Source organism: Equus quagga, chromosome 15, assembly GCF_021613505.1.
Source record: "Equus quagga isolate Etosha38 chromosome 15, UCLA_HA_Equagga_1.0, whole genome shotgun sequence".
Classification (NCBI taxonomy): Eukaryota; Metazoa; Chordata; class Mammalia; order Perissodactyla; family Equidae; genus Equus; species Equus quagga.
The window spans coordinates 10,418,206-10,441,321 of record NC_060281.1 but is presented as its reverse complement, the minus strand read 5'-3'; the positions used below and the strand labels follow the sequence as shown (position 1 = coordinate 10,441,321).

General features: G+C 40.8%; 1 protein-coding gene and 1 long non-coding RNA gene across 23 annotated transcripts in view; one reads left to right on the top strand and one right to left on the bottom strand.

Annotated features, from left to right (window-relative positions):
- DST (dystonin) overlaps window positions 1-23,116 on the bottom strand; it is a 439,342-nt gene that overhangs the window by 180,526 nt on the left and 235,700 nt on the right. For all 22 annotated transcript variants that reach the window (XM_046639567.1, XM_046639575.1, XM_046639568.1 and 19 more), the window contains one exon: window positions 10,523-10,689. In XM_046639567.1, the coding sequence (XP_046495523.1) occupies window positions 10,523-10,689 (167 nt within the window). The remainder of the gene's footprint in view (window positions 1-10,522; window positions 10,690-23,116) is intronic.
- On the top strand, window positions 706-8,016 carry LOC124226381 (uncharacterized). The gene is made up of 3 exons (XR_006885286.1): window positions 706-1,153; window positions 4,332-4,417; window positions 7,662-8,016. It is a non-coding gene; the product is annotated as an uncharacterized LOC124226381 (long non-coding RNA).

Sequence of the window (23,116 nt, the reverse complement as noted above, 5' to 3'; positions counted from 1 at the left end):
GCACCTGGGCTAACAACTGTTGCCAATCTTTTTTTTTTTTTCTGCTTTATCTCCCCAACCCTCCCTGTACACAGTTGTATATCTTAGTAGCAGGTACTTCTAGTTGTGGGATGTGGGATGCCACCTCAACGTGGCCTGACCAGTGGTGCCATGTCCACGCCCAGGATCCGAACCCTGGGCCGCTGCAGCAGAGCCGGCCCCAAAACTTAAAAATTTTTAAAAGACAATTTTTACATACTTGAGAGAAAAGGCTATAATGAGATGGGAAAAAGTAATGGGGCCATGATTCAGGTGTCCTATGATTTACTCCTAACTTGCTCTCCGTTTGATTTCAAACACACATCCAGAAACCTGTATCTCAGTTCCCTTCTACAAAAAATGCAAATCAGGAATTACAGAAAAATCAGGAATTTCAAGAATCATCTAGAATTCCATTTATCCCTAAGAAGCATCCAGAAATCCTTGTGGAGATGGAGGAAGGGCATTTTGGGGTGTCACTGGCATAAGGTTTAAAGAACCCAGCTGATGTGCCCCAAGTCTCAAGAGAAGATTCGTGTGAAAGCACTTGTGAATCTGAGTACAAAGAGCAATGTACACAGGCTATTAAATCCACTGGCACATAAGCAATGTAATAAAATGTAATCAGAGAAGGCATAACTTGGTATGCTAATTATAAATAACTCTTCCAAGCCAACAAACCAGCAAGTTCATTTGTTCACTCAATATTTAAAAAGCATCTACCATGTGCCGGGCAGTGAGGCACTAAGAACACAGGCACTGTGTTTATGGAGCTCATAGCTCCAAAGGGAGCTCGAGAGTAAACCGGAGACAAGCTGGCGGCAGAGGAAAGCCAGGGAGAGGGGAAAAGCACACACATGCTCTGTGCTTGCAAGGAGCTCGAGGACAAGGAGACCAGCGCATGGGCGAGGAGCCAGCAGCAAGGGGAACATGCTGAGAGAGGAGGCCGGATTGACTGCAGGGGCCAAGATGATGCAGAATCTTACGAACTTCTTAAAGGATTTTGAACATTTTTCTAAGAACGAAGGAAAACCTTTAAAATGCATTAAGGAGGATTATAAGAGATTAAGTGATCAGATCTGAAGTCACATGGAGAAGAAATTTAAAGTGGTGAAAGTGCTCCCACAGAATCCAGGTAGGAGACTAGGGTGACTTGCAAAAGAATGCAGCAGCAGTGGGGAGAAGTGGGCAGGCCAGGAGATACTGAGAAGGCCAAATCCCCCCCACAGAACTCAGTTTTATAACACTGGCTATCGTCATGAGGGGTGTAGGCATGGGTGAGGGTCAACAGAGAGAGAAAGGAGAACGTGGAACAGGCAACCTCGAAAAATTGCACATTTACCGGCCTTGTGAAAGAGGCTGAGTCTGAAAAGGGAACTAGGCAGGAGCAGCCCAAGAAACGGGAAAAACCAGGGACGTGCAGTGCCACAAAGCTAAAGAAAAAAAGTATTTCAAGAAGAAAACAATGGTCAATGGGGCCAAATACTGAGAAGTAGGAAAGATAGGGCCCAAAAAAGGTCCACGGGATTCAGCCACACAGAAGGCACTCACGACCCTAGAAAAGCGCTGTGGTGGCTGTGGGGCAGAAGCCAGACCAGAGTGGGGATTGGTGGAGAGAGGAGTCCTCTGTTAAACAGAAGCAAAGACGGCAAGGACGGATGCAAATGAAGGTAGGTTTGTATCCTTGACAGCAAAAGGAAAGACTTTCCACTTGCTGGCTTCAATTTTCTCTGACAGCAGGAATTGAGATCATCAGTTAATGGTGAGGGAAGAAGAGGACAGGTGGGGGGAGGGGGGAGGAGTGAATTAACAGATGGAAAAAGACTGCTGCTGGTCAGAACCCTTTGAGGCCGGTAATCATGAAGTTATAGTGAAACCAATCTACCCTGCAGTTAGGACTTTCGCTGGTGCGCTTCACGGCTTGGGTACGTGCACAGACAAAGCAGACAGCTGGGCTCATGCAGGGTCAGGTTTTGCTGGAAAATTAGTATATACTCAGCAGCATGCAAGGAACTGGAAGGGATTCTGTGGGAGTTAAAAAAAAAAAACAAACAAAAAAACCCACTCCATCTACCTGGAGATGAGTCTTAGAACCACCTCTGTACTCCAGAACACAGCTCACCAACTCACACACAGATGCATGAAGCCACATACACGTCACTTACATCTGCTCTTCACTAGATCGCACAGCAAGAATATGCGCTAAATAGCCCTCACTTCTCCTACAATGCCATAGCAGTTACCATAACAAATTCCTGAAGATGAGTGTTCGGATTAAATCATGTCCAGGCTTAGCGTATTCCGACTGTTCTGATTAGTGCAAAAAGCATCTCACCTGAGCCCCCTCCCCTGGGGGGAGGTACAGGGAATGTGTAACAGGGTCGTCCCCTCTCCCCCAGCAAATAAACACGAACATGCAAGAGACCCACCCACAGTTGCGTAATAGGGTGTAGACAGTCTTTCTGCTCATATTTGGGCATATACTGTTGAAAGAAACAAAGCCAAGAACTCCAAGATGGCCACAAGCTATGAAGGTAATTTTCCCTTTTCTCGAAACTAGATACCTGAGTTGAATTCAAATATTCTTCCTATTTCTTTCCACAAAGTGACTCTCTACTAACGACAAGGCAGAAAGCAAAGAACGAGAAGCGCTGTAATTTACGGCAAGCTCTCTTAGTTAGCACTTCAAGACTGGAATCCAACAGCCTCAGAAATTAAAAGATACTTAGTGAATTACAACTCTCCCTTCACAAAGAACAATCAACCCCATAACCACCTCACAGATTTCAATAAATACAGGCAACAGTATTGATTTTGATAAAGAAGTAACTCCTTCAGTACCTCTATTTTAGTGAACTTATGAGAGTGAATTGTAAGTAAACCTGAGTGACTAGGGGATAAATACCACCCTCCCCTCAAAAATCAGGGAATGGATCAATTTATTTTTTACTCTGGTAGGAAATAAAATATTAAACTATGTTGTACCACAGAAAAACCTAAGAATATGAATCTATAAACGAGTCAAAATAAAAGAAGTGTTGTAACAAAATAGATGGACTAGCAAAGAAAAATAGATGGAGTGAACATGTGCTGGCCGTTCCCACAATATAAGAGAAATGTTCATGTAAGAGAAAGGGAGGAGATGCTGAAGGAGGATGCAGGTTCCAAAATAAGGGGAGGCTTTAATCGAAGCCCATCTTCGCTCAGGCTTTCTAGTCACATGCGCTGATTAGGGGATAGGGAGCAGCAAATGAGGAGCCGAGGAGACTGACATTTCCTACATACTTCCTAAATCTCCAGCATTGTGATAGGCACTCTCTCAATGTGATCTCAAGACAGCCCCCACTACGGTATTCTAACTTCTTAGATGATCACAACACTCTGAATTGTGCCAACTTATTTGGTCATTTTTTTCCCCTAAACTCTAACACACACATGTTTAGACTAACAGCTTGCACACCAAACAGAGGGAAACACAGGCCTGCAATTTCAGCTCTGGCACATACTTTAAAAGCCAAAGCAAAACAAGTTTATGAATAAAGGGGTAAATTAGAAAAAGAAGAAGAGAAAAAACTGAATGGGGTTTAGGGCTACCAGAATGCAATTAACAAAGGAAGGAAGTGTTTCTTTCTCAAAGGCATCCTGGAGGGGAAACAGTACAGAGGGGTATGTATCAATGCAACCCTCTTGGCAGACAATTTAGATACATGTCTTAAAATTTTAAATGCGTTACTCTTTCACCTAGAAATTCTACTTCTAGGAACTTATCTTACAGTCATAGTCACATATCTGCACAAAGACACATACAAAGTCCAATACATTTTTTTTAAAAGCAACAAACATAATGTCCATCATTAAGATACTATTAAATAAATTATGTTACATCTATACAGTAGAATACTATGCAGTATTTAAGAGAATAAGGTAAACCTATTTGAGCTGATATGGAAAGACGTCCAAAATAAATTAAGGAGAAAAAGAGAAAAATGTGAAATAACATATATATACTATCCTCTCATTTGTGTTGTAGAAAAAAATTATATACATGTTCAAGATTAGGTGCTTATGTACATTATATCTCAATAAAGCTGAACCTTCCCCCTAAAAAGAAAAATAGGTGTTTGCATACTCATAGAAAACTTCTAGAAGAATATGAAAGAAACTTAACAGTGGTTGTCTCGGGGAAAGGGACTAGGAATCTGGGGAAAGAAATTACATTTCAGTACAGACTCTCTCATTCTATTTGAATGTTTCATTATGTTAACGTATTGCATTTCCGGTTACTTGCTTTTTTTTTTTTTCTTCAATCACAGATACAAGAAAAAGTAGGACTGTGCTAAGGAGCACCTCCTGCAGAGAGTGCTACTGAATTTACCAGCTTTCGTGAGGGGACCGACAGGTGAGCCTTCTTCCTATCGTGGCTGTGTCACTTTGTCAGTTTTCTGACTCAAAAATGGAAGTAGGAGAATTGGGGCGATGCCTTACTTCATGTCTGTGAGGATCTATTTCATACGATAATGGAGGGCTTGGAACGTATTAGAGAATTTCTGTAAAGTAATCTGAGGAAGAGGGCCAGGAACACAGAAAGAAGGTAACAGAAGCAGATGCTTCCTCTGAGTCTTTACACGCCAAACCATATCCCTAAAACTGCACGTAAAAATACACAGATACACTAAAAACGGTCACGGGATGTGGACACTCATACACCTCGCCTGGACGCAGATGCATTACAGGCAGTGCATGCGAGCTCTCCACGGATTTAAAAACATGAGAATGGTTACAAGTTACCCATTTAGGCCCTCAAGAGTTCAACTGTTTTGAGTTTGCTGGGTAAGGTAAATAAGCAATCTGTTTTTGCCACACAAACTGAAATACTCAACAACTTTCCAAAAGATGAATAACCGTCAGGGCTCTCTGTCTGTGCCCAGCCCGTGGCCACACAAAGCAGGCCCACACCTGGGTGTGTGCACACACGTACACACACCCATACCTCTGGGTTCTGCAGCCTGAGGGCACTCCAGCTTCTGAGGGAAAACAATCATCTAGTCAGCGGAATCCAACTTCCTATGGGAACATTTCAAACCCTAAAGGGCCTCCTCCCTGCATTAAACCAGTTCAATCCGGTTGAGCTTGTAAGGTGTGACGGAATCCAAGCACGTGGCTGAATCACGGGCCTCCAGGTCATACTATTAAACACCATGACTCTGACCACAGCCTGGCAGTCTGACCTTCCCAATCGCAGCATCGTTACACACTTAATATAATGAAAGTGGTGGCCCCATTAAATTCTAATTCAAAATGCAAACAATGAAAAAAATAACTGCCACCCAACCACACACTCAGACAAGTGAAACATTCCTGGCTGCCTAACTAGAAAATATTTAAAAGCATGCTCCTGAATACAACCTACTTCAAACATGTTGCATCTTACTTGGGTAATATATTTTTAAAATGCTGATAAAAAGAACGCCAGGGGCCTTAAAAGGAGATTGAAATGAATGAAGGGGATAAATTAAAAATAAGAATAGGACAAGCAGAAACTAGTAGGCAGAAACAATCTTTCTTCAAAACACACCCCCCCAACCGCAGCATTTCAGTCTTGCCATTCTGAGTATCTTCCCATGTGGCCATCCTAGGTTGGCCCGGCCCTGCTGCACACTTTGTGCAAGAACACCCGCTTTGTTCTTTCTGGCTGTGGGCGCACATTCATGTCCACGCCTGCTCAGGCAGATGTGTTTTCACGCTGAGCGATGCTGTGCCTACTGTTTTGGAACTTGGCTTTCATCAATGTTCTAGGGCAGATATCGACTTGGAGAGACTGATAAAGTCAGACAAGGCAGGGCTTTATTTCTCTCAGAAAGAAAAAAGTCAGTCTTACTGTGATGCCTGAGCATACTCTTAAAAAAGCACACAGAACTCTCAGTTGCACCCTCTGCTTGTTAGAGCCGCCTCTGAAGAACGTGTACCACGGACAGTAACGTTACTCCTCCGTGTCTGTCTTAACTCTTGGCGACTTATTCATCCACTAGTGTTTAGGGGACACTCCTAGAGTCCCTTGGCTACTGGTGCTCAGTTCATTCTACTTCATCCTCTCTCGCTATCAAGCTGCTTACTCATCAGATGCTTTTGTGACAACCTTTTGATCTAAGTCCATCAAATCCAGTCTTTCTTGTTATTCTTTTGAATGAAAATTCAGGTTAGGGGCAAGAGTGAGGCTTATTTACCTAAGATCTCTCACCAGTTGTGGTTTTCAGTAAAAAGATTCTAATATGCTTTAAAGACAAGTTCAACTATACAAACCAAACAAGCAGAAACTAGTACAGATATATGGTATTTTTACTATTTGAACCCTTTCCAGTGTAAACTGAACATAACAAATAGATGTTCCTAGAAGGAATTAGGAACAGAATTTCCTAAGATGGAATTAATAGAAAAACATGATGGATTTATCAGTGATCTATTTAAATAGAACCTATAGAACCATCTCTTATAATCACTTGCACTAAATCATGCTTATTTATGATTCTTATTACCCACACATAACCCAGGCTCTTCATCCTTTTTAGGATAATACGCCATACTAAGACTATAGAACAGTTCATTGTTTATTTTGCTCTTACTCATGCTAAGCATCTTAACGTTCTCTTATCATCTATAATCCTTACGAATTGTTGCTGATGCTGTTTTTATAGATGGCTAATTCTAAGTTAAGCAATTAGTGTTGTCTCATAAATTTCTTACAAGAGACAGAGATCTTCGTTGGCAGTTATATATGTTACTACTATTCATTTAGACATTTCTTAAATTCATCAGGAATTTTCACATATCTTTGATGAATATCATTAGTTTTCAAGGGTGGACTATCACAACTGTTCTGGTCAGTAGTTCCATTTCTTGAGATCTAGTTTGCTTACAGGAAATGAAATAAATAGTTACACAGAAGTACATGAGAATCCAGGGCAATCACCTCCAGTATTTAAAACATATGTGCTGTTGAGCATGTTATCTTTTGACCTCAGTTCCTTTGATAATTTAATAACTTAATAAAAACGGAAATAGTGCCATCTGTTTCACAGGATTGTGATAATTTTAAAAGCTACCATATACGAAAAACAGCTGGGACAGAAACTGACACATGGTTAACATTCTGCGTTTATTTCTTGGGGACCTACTATATGACAGTCGCTTTCTTTTTACCTTCATAGATCATTTTTTACGCATCTGACATCTATAAATTAGTCTTATTATATAAATTCCTCTTCATTTTCATTTCATATAGTTCTTTCAAGAAACATAAATATTACAAAATTAAGTTTTCTATGGAACATTTTAGGATAACTGAATAGTTAATAAAGAATCGCTCACTGGGATTAACAAATATTGTCTCCACTTTCAAAAGTCATATTCTATGAGAGAACACTAATAAAAATATACTAGACAATCCAAATTAATGTACTTGATTAATAACTTTTGGTAATATTTACATTAATACAAAATCTGAAGGAGGCTATAACTCTGTTCCCATTTCAGATCAATATTTCTAAGTCTTTAGAAGATATCTCCACAAAAATCTTATTAAATCACCTATTACAAGTAATTGCTGGTTTACTTTAAATAACAAATATTATCTATTTTCCTTCTAGTCTCCAGAGACGTCTTTCATCTTCTACCCAGGGCATGCAAGCTCGCTGCAGGAGCGACACCACACCCCTCCTTCCATCCTGCCACAATCATGAGGTTCTTTCTTGCCAAGCCCTCACTCCCTCATAAGATCCTTCTCAACAAAGCATTCCATATGGTTAGACTTGGTATCTGAGTTGCAACCAAACCCATCTGCCACCTCAGATAATTCTCATTACAGAAGTCAAATAGAATTCACATAAATAATAAAACTTTTAATCTAAAAAAATACCAAAAACGCCCAATTAAGCAGATATGTTTCCACAGCAAATCCAAACACATCGCAAAATTTATGGGAATAATTATCAAGTATAAACAACTGTTAAATAAGCACTACCTATTAAATGTGATTACCACCATCCAATATCCAAAAATCTGCTTATAGTGATTTTTCAATTGCTTATAACTTTGTCTCTTTTGTCTTTAAAGTAAATCAAGGCATTCAACGGCATAAACCATGTGTAGTTCAACTCCATCTATTTAATTCTTTTTTTTTTTTTTTCGGAGGAAGATTAGCCCTGAGCTAACTGCTGCCAATCCTCCTCTTTTCACTGAGGAAGAATGGTCCTAAGCTAACATCCATGCCCATCTTCCTCTACTTTATATGTGGGACGCCTACCACAGCATGGCTTGCCAAGCGGTGCCATGTCCGCACCCGGGATCCGAACCCACGGAAGCGGAACGTGCGCACTTAACTGCTGCACCACCGGGCCAGCCCTCAACTGTGTTTTAAGTAAAAAGAAAGGCCTGAGGACTTTAACTTAAAATACAATTCTAATGATGAAAGCTTTCTTCTAGTGAAAGAAACCACCATGATATTTTACGAGGCACAGGATAACGTAAAACCTCAGCAATGAAGAAATCTTGTCAGCATTTAAACCAGATATTCCGTATTTTTACCATGAATTCTAACAAAGGAAAACAAAGCCAACTAGGAAATTGAAGTTCACAGTTAAAGCTAAACACTTTTCTTAAAACGATCACTCTGCCAAAATGAAATCCAAAACAACTAACATTCACAAGATTCAAATTCTCTCCCAAAACAATGTAAGCTCTGTAACATTAAAATTCCCTTGGAAATTTTAGGATCTTTGACATACACAGTGACATTTAAGTCCTTAGGAGAAAAACGCACAGCATGTATATACCCATTTGTACTTATAATCTTTCATAAGTATCGAAGAGACAAAGCCTGGAGACCATTGTTTTTAAAAGTCAATTATTTTAGAAGAATAACTGGCTTCTAAATACTTTGCTTCTACCTAAAACACTTCAAAGAAGAGCACAGAGCACACCCACAAAGATGCATCCTGACATAAATCCTTTAGGTATAAGAATCCAAATTTTTTTCTTCAAAGGCCCAGAAGATCTTATCACCCCAGGTATAGAATGTGTCCAACTCCACGGCCTTCTGACGGCCTCGTGTTTTAGGTCACATGGGAAGTGCAGTGTGATCATCGCCATGTCTGTAACCACTAAGCCCTCTTGGCACCGTGTTGCTTAAGATGTGGTGCTTCACTCCGGACAAGCGTAGGCAAGCTGATCCTAGTTTTGCTTTTTAATTCAGCAACTTACATCTACCTCTATTGAAATGGTGTCCCATAAAGGAAGAGCACTATTATAGTGTTTAAAGAGGGCTCTTGGGTGTGGATACATGAGAGATTCATTACAGTTTTGGAGACGCTGAAATTTCCAAAATAAAAACGGGAGGAAGAAGAGGAGAGGAAGAAAGGGAAACGAGGGGAGGAGAATGGGATTTCAAGTCAAACAGAGCAGGGTAACTTGCTAGCAGTGTGACCTTGGTCAACCTCAGTTCTCTATCTGTAAGAGTGGGAGATTAACAGTGTCTGCTTTATGGGACTACTGGGAGATTTGAATGAGCTAACACGGAGAGCAGTTAGAATGCCTCACATGTTGAAAGTTAACAAAATGTTAACTATCACATATAATTATTATTTTTATTGTAATCAAACAAGTTTGTTAGTTTAATGAGTTTATAGCTCAAGCTTAGTCTATTTAGGAATAGATTCAGTTCTTCAACAACATGATGTAATCTTCGAAAACCAAGAAAAATAACTGAGAGCAAGGAATACATCGTTTCCAATAAATATTTTCCAGGAATTTAGCTTCTTATAAGGCAGTAAGAGTATGGACTCAAGAGCCAGAGTGTCTGGGTTTGAATCCAAGTCTGCCACTTGCTGGTTGTGTGATTTTAAGCAAGCACGTCTTCTATGTCTCAGTTTCTGTCTGTTAACTGTGGATGACAATATCCCCTTAAAGATGTTGTGAGGAATAAATGAATTAACATATGTAAACTGCTTAGGACCGTGCCTGGCACTTAGTGAGTGCAATGTAAGAGTTAACGTGGATTTAGTTGTCAATAATTCTCACTGTGAAACCATTTACCACCATAAAAGTAGCTGTTGTTAAACCCAACAACCCTAGTCCAGACTAACCAGACTAGGAAATTATGATTGGAGACTTGTGAGCTCCAACTCTGAACTAAACCCTCACCTTACTACTCATCAGATCTCCATCTACACCATCTTGGTCATCTACTGTGGATTTCATACATCAGTGCCCAAGTCACCGGCAAAACCCAGACATCCTATAGCTATGAGTGTCTGTGCATGTGCACTAAAGCTTAGAGAGACCATCTTCCAGTGACGAGAATGGGATGTTTTTATTTTCACTTGTCTGTATTTTCTAATTTTCTGCCATACACATGTATTGCTTCCATAATAAGAAAAGGTTATTTTAAGATTTGGAAGTGAAAGAAACACATCTCATATTTGTCTAAAGAAAAAACTCACAAATTCCATACCTGTATTTGTGAATGATGGCATTAAATAGTTTTCCATCTCTCCAGCAGGTAGTGAAATTTTCACACCGTATTCCAGCATAACCCTCTGTTGCCTGCTGTGTCCACAGCAGCAACCTCTCTTTTGCAGACATGTCCTCTGACTCTCCGGTAACATGGATATCTGATATCTAAACATAACAGAAAATGTGAAACCATTAGGAAGGAAGATAGCTCAGATTATGAACCTACTGTGTGCCAAGCACCTTACAAGTGCTACTTTACTTAATCTTCATAACTCTCACTTGTAAGCCAGGTATATTTTCCCCATTTCACATAAGGGAAAACTAAGTTTCAAAAAGGCTAACAGATTGAAAAAGTTGAATTTAACCCAAGCATCTAATTTTTCTATTATACCAAAACACGGCAGCATCAAAAATTCTACATCCCTCTTTAGTAATCAGATTTGTTAAAAACAACTTAAGCATATGTTTTTCCAAGTTCAAATGGATCACAGTAAAACCTACAAATTAATCTACATTGCCACCTGCAGAGCAGAATTTGATCCAACAGGTATTCTGTGGAAGGAACAAAGCAGGAAAATAGTACCCTCTCCAATTAACTACAGTCCATAACAATTTGGCCTAACATCTCTCGCATCTTCTCATCAGTCTTTGCTCAGCTTGCTCAACATGAAACCTTTATTAACTGATTTTTCTTCCTATACTTTATTTTCATTAATTTTTCTAAAAGTCTCTTCCATTAAATATTAATAAAACAGATACCAGTTCACATGATTTACACTTTCTTAAGAACCTCTTTGATAAGAGTCCTACTTAACCTGCTGATAATAACATTAAGGCACAAAGTGACTTTACCAGGGGTCACACAGTAATTCCAAAGCTGGAATTAACACAAACAACTGTTCCCTCAATCAGTGAAGGACACAAAGCCAAGGGATCAGGAAGACAGGCGGCAAGCCAGGATCAGGAGGGGCAAGTCAGAGGCTGGAAGCGAGACACAGGGAGGGACCAGTTACTTTGTAACAGGAAAAAAAATCACTGAAGTCATAAGACTGGCTTCTAGTCCTGGCCACCAGTCCCAGAGCTTTGGAGAGTTCAATTCATGTCTGTGAGTCAACTTCCTTCTCTACAAAATGAGGAGGGAGGAGGCAGAAGCAGACAAGGTTTAAGGCTCATTTCAATCTAAAGTCTCACTATGATACTGTACCGATGACACAGATGTCAGAGGTCAAAACGGGGAGAGTCAAGCAACTGAAAGCAGAGAATAACAGGGCCCAGAATAAATAAGACTTTTACACGTGGCAATGCCAGGCTCACACAGGAAGCCCTTCATTCCTCCCAGCTGCCCAAGACCTAGAGGCAGGGCCAACCCGGGGCAGGAAAGCTGCAGCAGTTAAAGCCCACAGCAGGCCTGGCCGCCCTACCAGCACCACGTGGAGATGACGGCCACACACACCCTTTCTCTAATAGTCAGCAGAGGCAGCTGTGCCCTGGGGAGTCCCCCTCAGCCACAGTCCAAGACACTCTCCTTGACAAAGGCCGGGATTTGGAAGTGGAGCAAAGTGTCTCAATTTAACCATCTTTCCCAGGAATTTGTGCTAATCTCCACTGCATGGAAAAGAACTGTTTATGAACATGTTACAGTGCATAGATCGGAGGGATTTCTTTCTTCTTTTTTTAATGTTGACAAAAAGAGCTGAAAAATCACCAACATTTTTCCACCCAACTTCCAAATGATATTTCTGGTCTAAAATTATGCCAGAGAGCCTACCTGACAAATCCTGTGAGTTTATATCCCATCTCTACCACTTACATGCTCAGATTACTTAACTGCTTTAAGACCATGCCCTTCCTTGTAAAATGATGATGATAATTATTACACTGTGTGGTAAGAATTCAACGACATGAGCACAGTGGAATGCCTGCCACATAGTAAGTGCCAGCTCAGCATGTAAGTTATTTTATTGTTGTGGCTACTATTATTCTTCTTGACAAAGGGAGAGGCAAAAACTTGGCTCCTGGGGCCGGCCTTGTGGCTAAGTAGTTAAGTTTGCGCGCTCTGCTTCTGCGGCCCAGGGGTTTGCCAGTTCGAATCCTGGGCGCGGACATGGCACTGCTCGTCAAGCCATGCTGAGGCGGCATCCCACATGCCACAACTAGAAGGACCCACAACTAAAAACAAAAAAAATACACAACTATGTACTGGGGGTCTTTGGGAGAAAAAGGAAAAATAAAATCTTAAGGAAAAAAACAAACAACTTGGCTTCATTATTCTCCCAATTCTCTTCCAGTAAAGAGGAGTAAAAGATAAAGTTTTAAAATTTGCTGCCTTAAACTAATCTAAATCCATGAAAACAAGCATTCAGAGAAACTAACCTAGGAAACTGTAAATGGAAAAGTTGGACCTCCAGGTAAAATTTCATAAGATGTTCCTCTTATCCTTTGTTTTTGGGAATTCTTATAACATAGGAGGTATAAGGGTGGTATTTATAGCTATATAAAGAAAAAGAAGATTAGCTGGCGAGAAGGGGTACTATTTCTGCTGGGTCAAGAACATTCCACGCCAGGCCAGTCACAAAAATAATTACCTATTAACAAGGTAAGTCAGTAAATTTCAACTACAAGGTCCCAGATTGTTATTAATTAATAGGTTTGAGTGCTACACAGCATTTTACCTGAGGAAGGATATTAAAGGAAGAGGAGTTCAAAGGTCTGAAAAAGGTCTAAATATCATCCAAGAGAAAATAGTATATTCTTATTAAATAAGTTTCCAATACACGAATTTCAGATTACTACACACACACACACTCTCTCACACTCACCATTTCAGGCTGTTACACATGCATACGCTATTTCAAAAGCCACAATTTAAAAATACACATTCAAATATGTTATGAACCAAACTTTAACTCATCAAAGACTACTAACAGATTACTCATTTTCAGCTTCTCCTGCTATTTCCAATTAACTGAATATTATCCCCACATGGAAATTTAAGATATTTTTCAAAATATACTGTTTACCATTTGCCCCTATCAGAGTATACCATTTTTCATGATACTCTGCAACCAAAAGTAAACAAAATAATAAATTAAATGTTAAAAATCGTAAGTCTACACTTATCATTCTTAGCCCCTGATTTGAAACCCTTGCATTCAGCCAAAGAGCCTGAATCCTCCATCAACGACAAGTTAATGGCAGTTCCACACTCAGGTTGGATTCTAGGAAATGACCATGCCTCCTCCCTTGAAATTCTGGAAGCAATACCCTAATGATCAGAAAGGGTTTCAATTCATAAGATTCCACTCCCAACCCCAACAGCAATGGGATTATGGCACAGAGCTATTCACATGAGCTCTCAATTCCATTTTCCTCATTTTTAAAACTTAAATGACGACATCATAATTTCTACTTCCTCAAGTGGTTCTAAAGATTAGATGAAATAATCCACATCAAGCACTTAGCAGAGTGCCTGTCACAAAGAAAACTCTAGAAATGTTGGCATCTCCCACCACAATTTCATTACCAGTATTTGCTGCTTAAAGCTTCTCACCAACAAGCTGTCAGCTAGCATTAAAAACAAACAAAACACTTTATACCAGAGTTCCTTTTGGAAACTCGAAGCCCTCATGCCTCACATCCAGGTCATTGTTGGCCACCACTCAAATTCAAGTTCTTCCTGTCCCTGAGCCTCTCGTGCTCATATTTCATCTCTGCTTCATCTCTCCTGACCCAGCTTGCCGCCATTCCCAAAGTTCCCAGAAATATCTATTCCATGGTAAACAAATCTCTTACATCTTCAACACCTTACATGCTTCTACCTTTTACTGAAGCGCAGGTCTCCACCACTGCATTCAGTCCCAGATACCATTAGGCCCACAGGCAAGGCAAATTAACACCTACAATAATGCAAACCCAGTGGTTTTCCAACTATTACCCGTGGACTCAAAGACCTCATATTTGACACTGTAGGCTAATCATCTTCCTCTCCTCAAAAATGACCCCCAACCCCCATAGGTTTGGCACCTGGCTGAATATGTGCCTGTCTCCATCTAGCACCCCATCCTCTCAGTCCTTTGTCTTCTCTGATCTTGTCCTCTTGAACTGGAACTATCCCACCTCAGATATTTAACTTCTGACAGCAATTTCCTATTCTTCCAGCACTTTCATTCCCTAATTCAAGCTAAACACATTTCCACCTTCATCAATATCTCACATTCCTTGACTTGCCCAACTTTAACACAGTCTGTGAGCCCTCTACGATCTCTGCCTCCTTCTTTACGTGGTCATCATCTACCACTTCAACCGATATCCTCAACCTCCTCACACCTTTCTCTTTACCCCGCAACCATCCAGCCAAATCTTAATCCTGATCAAGTCAGCTGGATGTCTTCTCTGCTCTTGCCCTAAGCTATAAAGCTCTAATAGACAAAACCATACCACCATGTGGACTGCTGCCACAAATTCCAGGTCTGCAATCGCAGCTAGGCACTCCAAGAAACCTGGCACTACTTCTTGTCCTAATTGGTCAGTTTTTCCATCCCTTACAATAGTACCTCTTCAGTCCTTCACTATTTGCCTAAATCTTCCTACCCCACCACCTCTTTTTTTACGTTTAGCAATCACTTTTCATCTCCTTCATTACATGGAAAATAGTGCCATGAGTAAGAACTCTCTCACTTCCCTGCCCTGTTCCCCACAAACTTTACTTTCACATGACCCGCTTTCCTCCTGTGCTCTGAATCCTTCCATCTCCTGCCTCCTGGGAGGCCCATTCGATCAATTATCCCCTCTCATCTGGGTCTTTGCTCTCAGTATTTTACATGCCCAAGTCTCTTCCATCCTAAAATAAATAAGCATAAATAACCTGCATAAACTCAATTTCCTCTTATCACTGCCTCTCTCCTCAGTAAAGTAACTGGAAAAAAGCATTTTATAATTTTTCATTTTTATTATCTTTACTCACAACCTGTGGTGATGTGGCTGCCAGCCAAATCACTCCGCTAAAACTAAGCAGAGGTGACCAGACAAGAAAGTGAGGGAGTTCTTGCTCATGACTATTTTCTCAGGAAAGAAGGAAATGAGACTGTTTGCAAAACTCAACAGAGGAAGAGGTGGGCACAGGAGGAGAGCAGGTCACGTGGAAACTGAAGACTTGAAAGAATTATGAAGGGTCACCTAGCACCTCCTCTCTCATAGTCTCACTTACTCAACAGGCACTCATAAATGTCTGCTGTACCATTACTATCATCCTCATGGTGCTTACAGTCTGAGGATAGAAAAACAATACCAAGAAGAGCTCACGGGTTGTTTTCCAACCCCTCCATTTTCTAATCCTGAGCTCTCTGAGGCATCTGTCCCTGGCACTCTTTCCTCCCTGGCTTCCTTGAGGTCGCTCCTTCCTGATTTTCCTCCTGCCTCTCTGGCCAGTCCTCCGCAGTCTCCGTTAGCGGCTCCTCTGCTACCCATCCTTTAAGCATATTCCCCAGGGCTCGGTCCTCAGTCCTCCCCTCTTCTCACTCTCCCTGGATACACTCATCTACTACAATGGCTTCAACTATCCCCTCCACACTGATGACTCCCAAATCTCTATATCCTACCCCAACCTCAGCCCTGAACTCAAGATGTGTAAATTCGGACTCCTAGGGAACACCCCTGTTGAAAGAGCAAAACTAATCACTTAGTGAGCACTTAGATAAGCCTGACATTATGCCTAAGCACTTCACAAATATTATCTCTAATAATCCTCACAACATACAATCTAATTTTATAAATGATAAAGAAGCACATGATAAAGAAGGTTATATGACTTGCTCAAGTTCATGCAACTACTCACAGGTAAAAGTAATATTTGAACTTGAATCTGTCCGGCTCCGAAGCTGCTACTCTAAACCACTATATCTCACAACCTACTCAAACTCACTGCATCAAAAACTGCATTTCTCTTTGTCCATCCTGCTCTTCCTTCTGTATTCCTAGCTCAGAGAGCAGCCCCATCATTCACCCAGTTGCCCCCAAATCAAAAACTCTGAAGTCATTCTTGATGCTTTTTCTCCGTCTGCACCTACATTCAATTCGTCACACAGTCCTATGCAGCCTCACGCCTCCTCCGTCCACTTTAACACCCACCCCAAAAAACTCCTCATGCTCCGGCCACGCTGAACTACATCTAGTTCCCTCACATTTCCACAGGATACTATGCATTTATAGGTGCCCTCACCAGCCTCCGCCCCATGCTACCCCTTCACCCATCCTTCTCCTTGAGGAAGCTCCAGTTGATGCCACCTCCAGGGTGTGTGAGGTGTCCCATCATCCTCTGTGCTTCCACAATATCCATACATGCTGCTATGGTAGCAATATATGTTGTGCATCACTATTATCTGTTGATATAACTTCTCTCCCTCTAACACATGAGCAAACATATTCAGAAGGACAAGTTTTATTCATCTTAGTGTTACAGTACCTAACTCAGCCAGTGCTTGGCACAGAACAGACACCCAATGAACATATGACTTTCTGCTTGAGTTAGGCACCTTTGGAATCTGCATTAATTCACTCAAGCAACCCCAATATCATTGCTCACTTCTGCTTCATCACATACTTCAAGGTCCCACACAGGAAGGAGAGGCTTTATTGCCTATGGTGGATGTGCAACCCCCAACCAACAAAACTGATCTACCCACAAAAAAGTCACTCAGCTAAGTAGGTTTTTGTCCTCTTATTATTTACACAATAGAAATGACACGTGCCAACGTTTTTCAAAATATTTATTTTGGCAATGTGTAAAAACAACCAAAATCTAGCATTTGTCCTCTGTCCTCTAAGTTCAAAGAGAACATCATGGGAGGAGGTGAACACACGAATTACAAAGTCTTTATGTCACAAGTTCAAGTGAACTCCAATGTCAATCTCAATAGTATCTTTTAAGACACAATGATGATAGGTCTGAATAAGCTTCCACCTTCTTCTAGAACTGAGTCTCATTGTTGGAAATCTGAGGTTTGTATAAACTGTGGTGTCTTGGTCTGCATCTCAGGAGCTTTCTATTTTACTTATAATCAAAATAACTCTTTTGGCTTATTTTAACTTTTCAACTAACTAAGCAACTTCACTGATCTTTTTTCTGGCTTATCTGCTTTAGATGTGAAATATTAGTAAATAGCTTATGACAGATTCTGTTTAAATTTACTTTTATTATTTTCAGATAGAATTAACTCAACTCTCACATGAAAATAGTACTGAATTGGTTAAAAAAAATTAACAGAAAACCACTCAATATTCATGTACTTTTTGCTATATGAATATACACTGAATAGGCCAAATCTTTATTTCACTTGAATTACAGGGGAAATGTTATTTCCTTCCTATAGAGTAAAACACAGAATGTGGTGGTCCTACTACATGGCTGGAGCAAGAATGGGTAACTTGCCTTTTACCACCACTCTGCTTATGTGTAGTCCTCTTCCCAGACTGTCAGAGCCTAAATTAGAAAGAAGAATCTGCAAGATTTTTATGTCAAGTGCAAATATTTTCCAGGGCCCTCACAAAAGCTGGTTTACAGAGAACGGTTCTAGGCTATAAAAATACTCAACATAAGGAATTCTCAAAAACTGCCTGGTCATGTTAGAACGGGAGTTCTCCAAATGCCGAGTCTAAAAATATTGTTCCTACTAGTAATAAAACAAAGGCTCAGAAAATCTAACCATTTAGACAGGAGGTCCTCAAACCCATTTGAATTGGAAATTTGGCTGGTGGCTACATATTTAACAAAATTATTTCGAGCCCTCTAGGCAAAAAAAAGAATCCAGTTACCTAATATATAAATTTATTTTCATAGCTCAGGATTCTGGGTCTTGAGAATAAAGAAGTTACCACTCCTATGTTTTATGTTTTCATGCCATATAAGCAAGATCAAAAACAAAAAATCCTGAAAACTAACCTCAGCCTTAAAAAAAAAAATCACCACCAACAACAAAAACCCTCATACTCTTTCCTATATTCACCTCTCTTTTTCCCACATTACCTCTACTCTTACACACAACACTGATACTTGACTACATATTGTCCCTTCTCCCTCTTGGCAGAGCTGAAACAACTTCCAATGATTGAAACCCTAATAATTGGAGCTAACAGAAGAAGGTGCAGGGGGTGGTGGGAGAGGTTCTGGGGGATAAAGGATTGTGGATAGGGAGAATTTAAAGGCAAGAAATAAAGGCTGACCCCAATTCACAGAGGCATTCTCAAACACTTCTACCTGTGGCATAACCAGAAATAGGCCTGCTCGGTCCAGGCCTGACAAAGCACCTCACAGAACACAGTCAGGCAACGTGAAGCACGGTCTCAACAAAGAGCTAAAGGACATGCCAAAACCCTGCGAACAAGCAGACTGTTTGCTTCTGCAATCTAGGAGCCAAAGAAACCAGTGCTAGAACTCTCAAAACATAAAAGGATGAGGTACTGCAACTCTCCGAAACTTCCTCACGTGTGCCAACTCATCCTGCCAGCCACACACTCATCTGCTAGGGAAGATATATGCACCCAATAGCATGGATATATTAGCTGTCCCAAGATTGCTTTGAAGGGAGAAGAGGGTCTTACATCCCCATTTTCTCTCTTTTCTACTACCAATTATTGAGCTGAGGTAATTATTATCTTTAGCCTGCACTGTTACCTCTGGTCTTCAATGTCAACACCAACGACATCTTTTAAGACACAGTCATGATCGAACTAGAATAGTATTGGGCTCAAGAGAGCTTCCACCTTCTTCTGGAACTAAGCCTCAGTGTCTGGATTAGTAACTGACTACTAACTAGTCTCAGTGCACCAAGTCTTGCCCACTCTCACTTCCCAGTCTAGCTTGCTCTTGACTCTGCAGCCACAGTAATCCAGTTCAGTATTCACTGATCTCTCGAGACTCAAGCCATCCTCTTTCTAGTCTATGATCAAACCATATGAACCACATGCTCCCTCTCTCCTAGGATCCTCTGTTCAAGCCACTTCTCCCCTTGGAACATTCTCCCATACTCTGCCCAACATGGCACATATTAAGTGGTGAATAACTATCTGCTGAAGAAGAGGAGGGGAAGGGAGAGAGGGAGGGAGGGTGGGAGGAAGACAAGGATGAAAGATGAGAAATACATTTCATGTTTTCATTTGGTATAAATGAGTTTAACCTGTCACGTCAACCTTGTCATTTTAGAAAAGTAAATGGTTTCCAACCAACCTCACTTCCCCATAATAACAGAACACCTGGACCACCGCACAAAAGTGCCCAGCAGCGAGCACAAGCCCAGAGACTACTCAGAGAACCCAACGTCAAGGAGTGAACCTAAGCTTCATCTGAATCATTTTTCTAAAACAATTTCATAAACTTGACACAGTATATAGCCTCGAAATGTCTTTTCAACGAAAGAAAACAAGCCAACATATCTCATCTCACAGCGCACTCTGATTTAATTCACAGCTTACTGTTAAATGACTCACTTACTGCTAAAGGAATTGCAACAGCCTCACTGTGTTGGTCAGCTGAGGCTGTAAATGTGAAAGTCCCCTGAGCAAAGTCAATGCCACGAGACAACTGGGCAACAGGAACACCCTATTTTTACAGATGCTGTCATGGTTCTGGCATGCACTGACTACACAAGAACAGCCAACTGCCAAAGTTGAGTCAGATACTCCCTAAAATATTATTCACATTAAAAAAAAAAAATGTACAGGGCTGGCCCTGTGGCCTAGTGGTTAAGTTCAGCACCCTCCAGTTTGGCAGCTTGGGTTTGGTTCCCAAGCACAGACCTACACTGCTCATCAGCAGCCATGCCATGGTAGTGACCCACCTGCAAAATAGAGGAAGATTGGCATGGATGTAAGCTCAGGGTGAATCTTCCTCAGCCAAAAAAAAAAAGTACATATTTCATTATCCTATACAAAATTTTTAAATAATTATAATTTTTTTAAAGATAAAAAATGTTATCAAATTTATTATTCAAATAATTTATGTGTAACACTGGAAAAGGCAATGTCTCTAAAGTTAAGAGAACAAAGATATTTAACTTAGAGAAGGCTATAAACAATAGTGAAGGATAAGGAATTGGGGAACTCAAATTGAAAGGACACACAGCCATCTGGCAGAGTCCCTCATCTCACTGCTGAACAAGATGAGACTAAAGGAGGTGAAGTGACTTGTCCAGGGTCTCACGACACCCTAGTAGAAGGCCTAGCGTGGGTAGGGCTGGGGTATGGACCCGGGTCTCCTAAACTCCAGTTCAGAATCTGCAAGATGAAGAGTGAAATTTCTCCTTCACATTTAGAAAAGAACTCTCTCCTTACAACTCAGACTAACCTTCCCTTTGTGTCAGTGGCCAGAGTGGTGCCTCCTTCCAGTGCAACCACTGCTGGGAAAATGGCTGCACAAACGCAGGTCATGAAAGGGCATCCCCTAGATTTGCCTCAAACCCCAAAGTCAAGACCCTTTTCACCAGAACTTCCCAGCCTCTCTATTGGCAAAGCAGCTGATACACAGAACACTGCACATTTTCAGAGGCAGACACATCCCTGGATCTTTCACATGAACCGAACGTCAGGGTTCACAGAAATTTCCTTGTAGGCACACAACCTTAACTGACAGCCGCCCCGCCCCCACCCCACCCGACAAGAGCAGATCTGCCTCTGGCATTACGTTCTCCTCCTCTCTCCTACCAGAGCTACTATCAATAATGCCTTTGAAATGTGTCTGTCCTCAGGTGTAAATAACCAAGGTTAGCTTCCAGAATTGGTTCCTCCCAGGAGTTATTTCTGTTCCGACAGTTTGACAAAATTTTAAGCTAATTATGGAATTAGAGGAATCCAGTCAGCACACTGTCTGATACGTAATAGGTAGACCTGGATTAAATTTAAGTCTTCTGACTCAAGATGTCATAGGTTCTCTTTCTCACCAAATCTATAATAGTGACTCCCTACAATGTTCCTGAAAGAGCTGTATCTATCCATGAGCCATCTCACTTCACAGAAGCAAAAACTGACTTCAGGGACACACAGTGGATATAGAAATGAAGGCTAGTCAAACGTTCTTCCCTGCAGAACACAATTTGCCTACTGGTTCAGCGGATTAGACACAAGAGTGTTATCAAAGGAAATCCAATCCCTTCATATATATATATATTTTTTTAAAGATTTTATTTTTTCCTTTTTCTCCCCAAAGCCCCCCGGTACATAGTTGTGTATTCTTCGTTGTGGGTTCTTCTAGTTGTGGCATGTGGGACGCTGCCTCAGCGTGGTCTGACAAGCAGTGCCATGTCCGCGCCCAGGATTCGAACTAACGAAACACTGGGCCGCCTGCAGTGGAGCGCGCGAACTTAACCACTCAGCCACGGGGCCAGCCCCGCCTTCATATATTTTTGCTAACATGAAAAACAGAGTTCATACTCTATTTGAGAGAGTTCAGGCATTAATAAGAATGAAAGAAGCAGTTTGGAAAAGGCAGATCTCAAGATTCTTCTACCTCATGAGTCTCTTAACATAATTATTTCAAAGGTAAAAGTTTACCATTGGGAGGAAGACTGGCGCAGAGCTGTGGAGGGTGGTGACCTGTGTTCGATTCCTGACCCCACCACTGCCTGGCCCTGCATCTTCTCTGGGCCTCAGTTTCCTCTCATGTAAAGTATCTCCTCAGAGAGTTGCTGAGAGACTAGGACGTCATGCACCCAGGGTTCAGAATAGTGAGCCGAGGGAACTGTGCACCAGGGTGAGTTTTATTGCTAAACTCCTTTATTCACACTACTTGACACTGTAGTCAGGCAAAGGCAAACTGCACATTGAATTTGTCAACACCGGCAAATATTTCCAAGCCAAGACATTCGCTTCCGAAGACAATCTCTTCAAAGACGTTTCAACTATTTTGGCAGAAACAAATGTAATCAACACATTTTTAATGCCTGCTTCCAAGTTTCAAAAATGTGTGAAAACGCTCCCCAAAATATTTTTAACTGCAAAGATGGCACAAATATTTTGAAAATCCTATCTAGTTAAAAATTGTCTCCCTAAAAGGAAGAGTTAACTAGAGGATAAAAGCAGCAAGTTGATAAAGTTCAAGTACTAATGCTCTAAATTGAAAGCTTCCTTTAGCAAACGCTCATTTATTCCCTACTCAAATATGAGGGAAAACTAACACAGATATAACTGTTTGTCTTGTACAGCAGGGGACTTTAAAATTTTGCTTCTCCTTCATTTAACTGAAAAGGCAGAGGTATCATAATGCTGGTAGAGACTCAAATTCTATGCAACTATTTTATAACTAAATTTTCACAAACTAGTTATGAAATCCAAATGACTGTAAATGGTAAAAAAAAAATCAACAAAAGCATTTTCATTAAAAATGATGAAATGGTTCAGAAAGAAATGAATTACCAAATGACCTCTGTTTTCAAGATCTATAGCAAAAAGCTACCACATGAAAGGAGAAACATTTAGATTTTATCCTAGTCTTTGAATTCTAAGTAAGATTCTAGAGCCTAACATTCACAAAAGGCTTGAGTAAAGAAATAAATATTATACTTCAGTGAGCTTAAAATACTAACGTACAGTCATGTGTTGCTTAATG